This window comes from Sinocyclocheilus grahami, unplaced genomic scaffold (genome assembly GCF_001515645.1).
Source record: "Sinocyclocheilus grahami isolate Dianchi unplaced genomic scaffold, SAMN03320097.WGS_v1.1 scaffold37.1, whole genome shotgun sequence".
Lineage (NCBI taxonomy): Eukaryota > Metazoa > Chordata > Actinopteri > Cypriniformes > Cyprinidae > Sinocyclocheilus > Sinocyclocheilus grahami.
Window position 1 is genome coordinate 1515829 of NW_015505216.1, and position 12786 is coordinate 1528614.

The following is a 12786-nucleotide window of genomic DNA, read 5'->3' on the forward strand; positions in this document are numbered from 1 at the left end:
GCCATATAAATGCAAAGCAGTAAGCTCATTGGCTGCATATGCAGCATTAACCAATCAGCTTGTGCCAAGTCGTTTAACTCTCTGAATATTATCAGTTACGTTAACACCCCGTCAGAATGCGCCATCTAGAGTTTCATGACTGAACTAATATATTTATTCCATCATCACCCGAGTGCTGATAGCGCGCGCGCACAGGTGAGACCTGAACAGCACACATTGATATCTGTTTAAGCTAAACTCATTTAAGCTTTGCCAGTTTAAACATTTAAGAGCCAGTCTCAGCCAGAGGACGCGAGCTCGCGCGCGCAGTGAGAAGATTTGTGCGTGCATTCATCCGAAGCGCACAAACCCGCACCTCAGAACATACGCAAATATTAATCTCTCTCTGAAGTATCGTGTTTAAATGGACAAATTCACACAAAAATTATGTCAAAATGACCATCTTGGTAAGTATCCTATAGCAGACATAGCCGGCTGAACGCACTGTATCAGTGCATTCTCTTAAAGTGACAGCACTTTCTTAATATTAATCAAACAGCAACAACAAAGAAATCACTCACTGCTCTTGATTGAATAGCTTTTGTAACTTTAATAAAGATTAATCTTTAATTTATACAGTCAAATATACAATGCTGTTTTACATTTCATTACTTTATTCAATTTCTGTACCTAAAAACTAATGTTAGACTGACCTAAAAAAAAAAACAGAAAATCACTGTTTATTTTATTTGTATCTTTACTGTATTGTATTTATTTGTGCTGTTGCTTGTAGTTAGATAGATTATTCTTATTTTCATTTGACAGTATAGTTTTTGCCTAAACATAGCACGTTATGTGCTATGTGGTATGTTTCCATATCGAAACTGTGACTCTAAAACCGTGATACGAACCGAACCGTAAGCAAGTTGAACCGTTCCACCCCTACAGTTCACCAAACAACGCAAAGGTATGAGTCTAAAATAATCTATGAATTTACCATAAATTCAATACAAAGTTTGAAGTCAAACTTCCTTGCACTGTGTAGGCTATTGCCCAGCAAAATTTCCCCAAAGCACCATCTACCATCTAAGTTGTACTCATTTTTTTTGTATGTGTCTTCCTAACAATATAAATATGTTTCAGAACATAATTGGCTCAATTTCATAAATAAAAAGGCACAAAGTGTAAAAACCCTGCATAGGGACCATGTCAGTAAGAACAGAGTTTATTTCAAGTCTCTCCTAACAAGCTGATGATCTGAACCAGGTGTTAAAGAGAGAAATATAAAACATGAGTGGTGAGGGGGGCTGGACTGGAGTTGAGAACTAATGAAGTAAAACATTCAGCTGACATAATTGTACTTATAAAAAATTTGATCCTTTCTTGAACTCACCCACAGATGTGACACTTGTACTCTCTCATGCCTAGATGTCTCTTAACGTGGTTGCGGGCATCACCGAGCTGAGCAGTAGCAAAGTTACAGATCTTGCACATGAACGGTTTAGATCCTTTAGAGAGAAAAAAAACAAAAAGACATTGAATTTTCTTCATTATATTGACATGAGGGTGAGTGAATGATTTTAATTTCAGAATTAAAATTTTCAAGAGAAATACAGTATCACTTTAAGAAAAGACCTGCAAACTTGTGAGGAGGGATGAATACACATATCTACATCATCAATAAATAACATCAGTAAATAACTAATAAATAATCAAGCACAAATATTATTACTCTTATTTTAGATATACAGTAATTTGCAACAAGTAAGGGGTTAGATACCGAAAACACACTGGGACCAATTAAACTAATGACAGGATGGCGTAACTTTTGTTTACATTATCTTCTTTAGTAGAAGATTATTGGGGGTCCAAGTACTGAAGGAGCTGAAGTCTTATTGTATTTGTTCTGTAATGTATTATTAATGATTAATTATTATTATTATTATTATTCTGCCATAAAACTGTTTGGGAGTCAGAGAACGTAATCTACAAACACATATAGATCTATGTATGTTTTCTTTAATTTTAGAACTGTATGGGCTAGAATTGGCAATTGGCAACTAATTTTACAGATGTTTAAACAGAAACTTTGTAATTGACTAATCTAAAACTAAAAAACACATTCGATACTAATGGCCACAGAAAAATATGGCTTATATTTGTGATGTGCTGGCCTTGCATTATGATCATTGTACATCAGGCTGCCCACCGCTTTTCAAGGGTGGGTAATCTATCTATGTCCTTCAAACAAAACAATGGTGTCAATTGGCTCGCTCGCTGATGTTGCTGATGATTCTGGAATAAATTACGTCAAATGCAGTTTGTCAGTTTATAATCATGCAAAAATCAGAAAGCACAAGCTTAGGGCTGGACAATAATTCGATATCAATATGTATCGCGATATAATACCCCCCCAAAAAACAGTAAATTATTTGTGTATTTTGATATTTATTTTATTAGTCTGCAGCAAAATATGGCACTCTTAAAGCAGCACTATGTAACTTTTTCTGTGTTCAAAATTTGCAAAATGTATATAATGAGCGAGTACATCATGAATTAGCTTAGTATATACATATACTAAGAGAAGTAGCTCCGGTTGGAATGCTCTTCCGCGGGATGTGTGCAGTTCTGTTTATTAACCGCAAGAGCGGCAAAAGTTACACAGTGCTGCTTTAACAGCTTTCAGCACTGGAAACACCATCAGTTAATGAAAGCCCTAATTATTTTCTGCTGAGCTGTAGAGACATTCAAGGCCCTATGTTTTACTCATCCGTTTGAAACAAAACTATATTTTAAATTAGAGATATCTTGTAATTTAGAAATAGTCTTGTAATTAATAGCGGTGCGTGGCACGCGTGGCGTGATATTTCTTCTACTTGTCAGTACTGTTTATAATGCCCAGCCTGTCTAACGGTTCGTAATTATTGATCTCCTCCATAGTGCTTTAAAAATACAGCATCATGTGTATATACATATCATCCATTCTGTGCTATCCTGTCTTTGGAGCACACTATATTGTGCTACAGAGGTTCATGTGACACTGATGCGAAACCACACTTCATTTGGCCCAATGGAAAGCATATTTACATTGAATGAATCATTCACTATCTGCTACACATAGTGCATTTTGTGTCATTAAAAATATTAAACGTGTGAACAAGTGACCAACTGTACATTTTGAATGCATATATCTTCATTTTTGAACATTTTCAGAAACGTTCAATTTTGATTTCATGGGGACTTTAACAGCAAGAAAGGAGGGTCTAAGGTTCCGCCCACACTGCAAAGGTTTGGGAGTGCGAACAATGCATATATACAGGAGTGAAGTCCATAAATTATTACTCAATGTGTGTAAAGAATACAAGAATCAAATCAAATTCGTTTTTATGCTCTTTAAGTTGATGCTTCTAAACAGCATGTCCTCTCGGGACAATAATGTATGTGTTAGCATTAGACCACCGGGCTGATGGGAGCAACCTCAGATTAGTCCAGTTCAGTACTATGCTGATATAATCAGTTCAGCTTGGTGAATTGTAAAAATCCACTTTTTTTATTCGTAACTGTGTGTACAAATCAGGATTAATCACACAGAAGAGTAACAACAAATTTATTTACATGTAGCTGCAAGTGTGTACATGGCCTAGGAGTTTACCAAGCAAGTAATTACCAATAGTAATTAAATGTAATATGCTGCTAGTAAATATTTTGATGGTTAAAGATTAACAAACAGAACATTCTAAACTGTAATTCTAAAGAGGTTTTATGCAAATATGTAAAGGTAAAGATAGAGGAAGACATACCTGTGTGTGTGCGAATGTGAGCCAGGAAAGCCATGGAGTTGCTGCTCTTGCATACTTTGCCGCAGTACTTGCACACATTGCCCTGGTTTTCCTGCCGCTCTCGGTTGATCTGCTCTGTGTCCTCCAGCACATATTTGTTCACTTCTCTCAGCAGTTCCTCGTGTTTCTCTTTGATATGCACAAACAGTTCCTGCTCGGTTTGGCAGGGCTCACTGCATCGGACACATTTAAAGCTGGCGCCTCCTTCTGGAAGATCTTCAGTGCTTCCATGCTCGTTGCGCATATGTGCTGCACTGCTTAAGTGCTGCTGTAGGTTACTCTCTGTGTAGAAGGACTTTCCACAGAGCAAGCAATGGAAATGCTTCTCCTTTGATGGATGCTTCATGGAAATATGAACATTTAGTCCACTTAAGCCATCTGCCAAAAAACCACAGTCCTCACAGCGGATCCGTGGAATTGGTTTGGTAGTCTTTGTCTCAGGTCCAACCAGTGTTTTAGGCTTTTTGATGCTCTGCTGGTTTAATGCACCTGTAGTTTGTTCTTCGTCATGTGATGCCTGCTTGCGCTCTGCTAATGTTTTTAAGGGATAGATGCAAGCATCAAACTGTATCGCTCTAAGGTGTTTCTCACTAGAGGGACTGTCATCTCCCATATCAGCCATTTCATCTTCATCAAACACATTTTCTTCATCCATTTCCTCCAGCATTGCATCTTTCACCATCGTCATTGACTGGACCATGTCAGCCGGATTAGTTGAGGATTCTTCATTGTCTTTGGAAGTATTCTTTTCAGCAGATTGTTTTGCTCCATCTTCATTTGCAGAATTCTCTTCACCTATCTTTGCTGAATTCTCTTCATCTTTAGTTGTGGTGCTTGAAGATGTTAAAATAGAACTGTTATGGACCACTTCCGATCCTGTGATTGTCTCTGGGTCTTCAAAGGTGGACTTGATGGTCATAGCAGCCCGAACATTATTAAAGCTTTGGTTCTCTTTTTTCAGGTAACACTCACGTTTCTGCTTGTGCTTTTCTGTGGCCATGTGTCTAAACATCTCTCTGCGGGTTACGGTGTAGTAACTGCATGCTAAACAAACAAACTCAAAGTCTTTTGTGTGCTTGCGTCGCACATGGAGAGCAAGAGATGGAGTTGAGTGAGCAACAAAGTCACACTGAGTGCAGATATTACTCGGGTCATACTTGCTTTTCTTACATGGTACACTGGAGTTACTTTTGTCCAAATCATCAATAGGTGTCTCAATCACTGATACATTGTCACCCATTTCTGCCTCATTTTTCTTTGCTTGACTTGGCTGCTCATCTAGCAGAACTACCCCACTGCCTTCACTTCCGGCTGTTTGCATTCTGTTAATGTGTTTTTTAGTTTCACAGTGGCGGTCCATGTCCCCCTTGGTCACACAGTAATAGTTACACAGCTTACAAACGAAGCTGTATAACCGACTGTGCCTGCGTCGTATATGGACGTTGAGGTTGGTGGCATTGGAAGCAACGAGCCCACAATGACTACAAACAGTCACATCAGATGTCTTTGGTCTACCTCGCTTCCGTTTGTGAGGAGAACCTTTCCTTACGGTTTCAGCTGGCTCTGGTAGTACATTTTCGGTTTCCTGAACCTCCCCAGCTTCTTTAGAGCACTGCTCAGGAGTGTCACTCTCATTCATTTCTCTGTCCTCCCTTTGATCTGACAGAATCACAAGGATTTTTTCAACACACTCTTTAAATAGAGGGCTAATGTTTTTCTCTTTGGCCACCTGTTGGTGGACTTCTTCTGACAGATGAACCTCCATGCTCTCTATGGTGGTGGTGTAGTAATGGCAGGCCCTGCAGTGGAAACGGTGCTCCACTGGATGGTGCGTTTTAATGTGCTGTGCTAACATTACAGAGTTGTTAGCTGTGAAGTTGCACCTGTCACATTGATGTTGTACCTTGCCTTCAGTCGGATGAGTCAACACTGTTGTCGATGGTGGGAAAACTAATTCTTGAGGCGCCATCTCTGTCTTTAATGAATCCCGATTCTCTAACATCTTTCGGTTGTGCTTATTGCTCATGCACTGCTTCTCGTGATCACACTTTATAACGCAAGAATAGCTACAGAAATCGCAGACTTTATTTTGTTTTTTATGATGTTGCCTCTTAATATGCGTGTCTGGGCTGTGTCCATCTATGACTTTATGTACACAACAGGAACATGCATGTAGAGTATTAGGCTTTGAATGCCTTTTACTTTTATGATTCTCAGCATGTCCATCAATGCCACCATTATTATTGCTTTTCACTTTACTTTCCAAATGAAAACTACAGCCGGCTTGCATATCATCACCATCTTTAAAGGTCTCATTTGTGTCTTCACCATCCTGACATCTACATGAAGTGGGCTCAACTATTTCCAGCAACATCCGAGTGGGACTGGTTCTTCCATCCTCAGAAGTGTCAACAAACTTCTCGGATATTACAGCCTCATCTACAAGGAGCTGATGTGTATGTTCAGTCTCTGTTTGAACCATGCAGGTATCTAATTGTTTGTCTTCCTCTGACACAGAAGTACTGTCCAGTTTCAACTCTGAAAAATGTGTTCGGTTTTCACTTTCTTGTAATTGTGGTGTGTTCTGCAACGGATTTAACCCTGGTGCGATAACTGTGTCAGAGACTGTGTCATTTTGTAAGCCTCCTTTATGAGAGTGTTTTCTTGTTGAGTGAATTTTCAGAGCAGTTTGAGTTTTTGCAACAAAATTGCAAAGTGAACAAACCAAAGCATCAGTTGTTTCTGAAGAGCCACGTTCTTTACATTGTATGGTTCTGGATTGTTCCTCTACTGTAGCTGTCCCAGCATGCTCACTTGCTTCTACAATATTTATACATCCTGAATCGTCAGATGCTTTAACACTTTTAGGTGCAGATGAAACATCTTCTGTACCAGTATCATTGGCCTTTTTCTTAGGTTGACACTTGTCCTTTGAAATCTCCTTTCCAGACCTTAATTTTCGCATTGGATTGTCCATGTTGCTGTCAGTTCACACGGTATATTTACTAAGCTTCATTTAAAGGATCCATAGAAGACTTTTCTGTGAAAAAAGCACCATGAAAATAATGAATATGTAGCTAAACCAAATAATAATAATATTATTATTATTATGATACTAATCAATTATTACACTATATTAACATTTCCATCTATATTATTATAAAAATCATTAATTGCTATTTACATAGTGTACTAGTTCAAATATATGGGGGGGGAAGTATGGATACTACAATACCAATTGTTACAGACCGATCTCAATCTTATACACCGGGTGCCACAAAAATTGTTTAAATAAGTTAAATTCTAAGATTTGGTTTTGAGACTTTAGTCTTTGCAACTTCAGGGATCTTATCTATTCACAATCAGCTTGTAACACTCCAAAGAGAAAGGAAAACTTGAAATCGCATCATATGACCCCTTTAAGAAAATGACAGGCTTTAGTGTTCAGTGGTTCTTGATGAATCTGATTCTATGGTAGCTCTTGGTGAAGAATCGATAATCAAAAAATTTAACTTTTTGCGATGCCTTCAGGTTACTGTAATAATCATAATAATAATAATAAGCATGCACACTATTTTTGCCTTGACTTGCTTGACACACTGCGTCACGTTTTTAATGTGCTGTGTATTTTAAGTTGTTATCTTCTAAAGAGCCTGTCTCAAGAAGGAGTGGTGTGTTGGATTCATTTGCACTCTGTTGTTGGATTCATTTGTCTTGTTACACTCTTTCTAGAGCAGTGGTTCGCAACCAGGATGCCAGGGCCCACTAGGGGGCCTTAATATTACTAATAACTTAAAATATAAGACAAAACAAGCTTTAAATTAGGATAATGTGCAACAAACTTCCTCCACTTCTGGTTTGGGTCTTGTTCTGGAGTTTAGGCTGGATTAGTACGTTAATCATACGGTTTACACATATGACAATTTTTCAGTTGTTATTAAATATTGCAGTCTGGATGCTTTTATTGTGATTATACCGTCTGGGAATAATCGTTATTATACTGTCTTATTTAATAAACACTAGTTTAAACAGACCGCCTATCTTTACTTTAGGCATTTGGAAAGAAAGCTTGCATTGCTCCAAATGTAATCGCATATATATGTGATCATTGTATTGGCCATGTGTTGAGAAAACTGTAGATTAAACAAACTTGCTACAGACACATCCCAAGGTAGAGGTGTTCTAGCGTTGTCAGTGGACATTCACCATTATGTGAAGCTGAACTCCCATATGAAATAACTGAAACTGCTTGCTCCACACTAGTGGACATGCACCATTACAGTGAAAGTTACAGATACTGTTGCTTGCTTGCCTCATTTTTGTACCTTGGATTTATTCAAATTCTCTAACCCTGCTCCAACACATCTGCCTGTAATTATCAAGTAACCCCGAGCACCTTAACTAGCTGGTTCAGGTGTGTTTGATTGGGGTTGGAGTTGAAATCTGCAGGATGGTAGCTCTCCAGGAGCAGGGTTGGAGACCTCTGCTGACAGTCATTTGTAGAGTACAATGGGGCTAAAGGCGCATTGGCGTAAAAGGTGCATTTGATATTATTCTCCTTTAAACAACTAGATGGTACAAAAATTCACCTCAGCATTTTTCTTAACAATCACGTTTGAATATGCACGTGGAAATTTGGCAGATACTTGACACGATTGCGCACAGAAACACAAAGTTGATTCTGTGCTAATTATTTGATCTAATATTTAATGTTTTTTTTTTTTTAAATGTTGTAGATTTATGTTGCACATAAGAATCGATACAATTATTGACAATATTTTGAGACAAAGCTCTTGTTAATGTTTTTCAATTTTGTCCAAGGTAATTAAAGCAGCAGTTTTCCAATAATGGAAGAATATGTAAAAGTATGGTATTAGGGGTAAAAAAAGCACCCATGCTTTTGGGGTTAAAGGCACAATAATTAACATGGGATAAGGGATATGATGGATTTCATTGAGACCATTCGATCTGTAAAGTTGCCTTTAACACCCGTGTTTTAGTCACGATGGATGTTGACGCTTTCTACACTAATTTTCTTAGAGCGAAATTAGGATTTCCAGTCAAGATTTAGACTATATCATAGCACAGAGACTGCTCTCATCAGAGTTACAAATCACCTGCTCTTATCAACCGATCATGGTTGTATTTCTTTATTAGTGCTACTGGATCTTAGTGCTGCATTTGACACTATCGACATACTACATACTACACACTACAACATACATAATACAAAATTATGTTGGCATTAGTGGAATTGCACTGTCATGATTCAAATCTTACTTTTCTGACCGTCATCAATTCATAGCAGTAAATACGAGATATCATATTGATCACAAGTACAGTATGGAGTTGGGATGCACGATTAATCGAATTTGCTTGTCATGGAGCAGCATTTATTACACAGAGCCGTAGTTCACTGACAAGGTACGCAAAACCGCGTTCATAATCGCAGACCGATTTAATTGCGCGATTATGAAATCGAAGAAATCGTTCTGCGATTATGAAAGCTGTTTGCATAGCTTGTCAGTGAACTACGGCTCTGTGTAGTAAATGCTGCTCCATCTGAAAGCATGTGAAAATACTAGAGCCCGACCGATATATCGTTTAGTCGATATTATCGGCCGATATGAACCTGTCGCCGATATATCGGTATCGGCGAATATGCCGCCGATATTAATTTTTTTTTACAGAACATATAACGCAGATTAAATGCTTCTGAACGGTGTAATTTATTAGTTTGTCCAACAGATGGTGCTCCATTGTTTGCTACTGGTGACCCAGGTCACTGTAGTGTAGAGATGTGCGGATGAGCTCAAACTACACCCAAGTCCGCTGCTTCAAATTATCTGCCCGCCAGCCACCCGCACCTATATTTGATCGTCACATTAAAATGTTTCTAATTCTTAGTTTTGCATGATGATATGATGAATGGATGGTTCATTTTTAACAGCAGATTCAGTGACGTTAGAGACTAGAGCTGGTCTGCGCATCACGGCACGCGTCTGCGGCACATTAAAGCCTGTGTTACAGCCACCGGAGCTGATTACAGCCACTCAGTCAATGCTGGTGTGCCGCGCTGCGGCCCAGAACTCATGCTTAATCACATCGGTCACATCACATCATGCAGCGTGACAAAATACAATATAATTCTATTGTATTTTGTTGCGCCGCGGTGCTCGCGTCCGGTGTAGAATAGAACCCGTTATAATCAGTCATGTTGTCTACACTGGATGCAGTAAACTGATGCCTTGTTCTATTTATGACGTGCTGAAACTAGTTCAAATGATTTTCAACGGTCGCTTTGTCGCGTCCTGTTGCGGCGCAGACACGGTGTCAGCCTAGTTTGTCAGTACAGTCAGTAATGTAGCAGATTGAAAAGTTAGTGTCTTTCTGCAGTCCAATAGACGGCAGTGCAGTGGTGGCTTTGTGTCTGTTGAATGGTGATTTAATGCTACGTTGCCACCTAGTTGGAGAGACTCAATGCTAAGGAAATAAACAACAATGTCCCCGTCTTTTACTCTCACAATGAGCTTATCATATTCGTTTCATGTTAATTTGATTACCAGAAAATACACAACACAGAGTTTGTGAAAAAAAATATTATTAATTATTATGCAGGGAGTCATGTAGAAATATAAATGAACGATGCATGGTTCTGCTCTAAGCACGTAAGTTACAAGTTTGTGAAAGGACTTCCAGTGCCAGGTAAACGTAAAGCAGATTATGAATATACTTAAGATTCACAAATATCAAAACAAGGTGTCTACATCAGATGCGAGCGGTGCGATTTGACAAAGGCAAATAGAATCCGATGTTCTCTGCTGTAGATGCAGCACAAATGTTTTCAACATTGATAATAATGAGAAGTGTTTCTAGAACAGCAAATCGGCATATTAGAATGATTTCTGAAGGATCATGTGACACTGAAGACTGGAGTAATGATGCTGAAAATTCAGCTTTGATCACAGGAATACAGTAGCCTATATGTTAAAACATTCAAATAGATCATTTAAATTGACAATATTTCACAATATTACAGTGTTTACTGTATTTTTTATAAATAAATATAGCCTTGGTGAGCATAAGAGACTTTCCAAAAAAATAAAAAGAGGGGGTGGGGGGAGGGGCTTGAAAATATTTTTCTCTACAAAAGGGGGGCCCGGCAGAAAAAGTTTGGGAACCACTGGCCTACTCAAACACACAACATTTAATTTAAATTTAATGTAATTTAATTTAATTCATACAGACCTACCTCATGTTGCACGTTTGCACTTTTTGAGAAAAACATCACTTTTTGATGTTCAATCCCTCACCTTTTCTAGTTATATATGGTTAAAATATTTTGCCTGTAATTTTTTTCTCATATCGCAATATAATATCGATATTGCCAGGACAGTGTGAAATATCATGATATGAATTTTAGCTCATATCATCCACCCCTATCTCGGAATTGCGAGAAAAAGTCAGAATTTTGAAATATAAACTAAAAATGACCTTTTTTTATTTGTTTATTCCATGGCATCCTAAGACTGCTACTTTAAAACTGTCATTTTCTGCCACTAGATAGGCTCTACCCACAAAAAAAAAAAAAAACATCATCACTGTTAGCAAACACAGAAATTGGTCTATTCTGTGGGCAGTTTGAAGAGCAGTTTGTGTACAATTCAGAATGCAATCCATTTATTGAGTTCATTGTATCGTGGAAGCATTATATTAATGAAATTTTCTGCTTATGGAGTGGCACAGAATCTCAACTTTTGGAGTTTCATAGTTAATCAATGTCAATGCTAATTTTAATGCTTTGACTTTTACTATGGACATCCAGAAGGGTCAAATTAATTTTCCAGATGTTAATGTTATTCTCACTGAGACTGGAATTGAGACTAGTTTATTTCGTAAACCCACGGACCTTAACATGATTTTTACATGGCTCATCGTATCACCCTATTCCTTTTAAACGTTCCCTGCCTGTCTCTCAATTTAGTCATATTAATAGGATTTGCAGTAGTGAGGGGGATTATAAATATCATGCAGAAGTTATGGCCAATAGGTTTAGGCAGAGATCATTCAAAGAGGAGTGGACTCAATTTGCAATAGATCGTTTCAGTAACACTTCTCAAGACGGTCTCGTCAAGAAACCTAAAAAATAAAGAACAGCAAGTTAGACTAATTGTTTTATCCAATATTCTCCATTAGATAAAGATATCTAAGGCATAATTTAGAAATACTGGTACACTGTTGATAGTAATCTTATTTTGCAAACGATTTTTGCTAAATCACGTCAGGTAGTCTGTAAGAGACCTTCAAATTTACATAATATGTTGGTAAGGGCGAATTTATCTATTCCTCAGCCAACACATTTTTTGAGTAATAGCCTATATCTTCAGGTAATTACCAGTGTGGAGGTTGTCAACAATGTAATTTTACTTATAAAGCACAAACTTTTAAAGGGGTCATTTGATGCGATTTCAAGTTTTCCTTTCTCTTTGGAGTACAAGCTGATTGTGCATAGATAAGATCCCTGAAGTTGCAAAGACTAAAGTCTCAAAACCAAAGAGATATTCTTTATCAAAGTTAAGACTCTGCCACGCCCCCCTAAAACGGCTCGTTCTAACACGCCCCCACATATCTATGTCACTATGTGGAAATATTTGCATAATGTGGCCCAAATGTGCACGCAAAGAAAGAAGGCGTGGTTTCAGTAACCGTAGTTATGGTTGAAGCAGCCATGTCAGGGAGACGCTGTGTGTTTCTAGGCGAAAACAGCAATGCATTTTATGGACGACCGTTTCGTGAACCTAGGAGAGGAGGTAATTCTGACTTTGATAATCTGGCGCTTCTGAATCAGCTACTGATTTGTTATTAGTTCAAGTATTTGCTATTGACTGTTCAAATGCATAGTTTTGCGCATCGCGTGTGTGTGCGTGCGTGTGTGTGCGTGTGTGTGTGTGAGAGAGAGAGAGAGAGA

General features: G+C 38.1%; 1 protein-coding gene across 1 annotated transcript in view; it reads right to left on the reverse strand.

The window, feature by feature from the left end:
* Positions 1-12786, reverse strand: part of LOC107581756 (zinc finger protein 407-like) — a 49699-nt gene that overhangs the window by 32131 nt on the left and 4782 nt on the right. The window contains exons 2-3 of the mRNA XM_016267408.1: positions 3780-6858; positions 1373-1487 (exon numbers count right to left, since the gene is read on the reverse strand). Coding sequence (XP_016122894.1) covers positions 1373-1487; positions 3780-6795 — 3131 coding nt within the window. The 5' untranslated portion in view covers positions 6796-6858. The remainder of the gene's footprint in view (positions 1-1372; positions 1488-3779; positions 6859-12786) is intronic.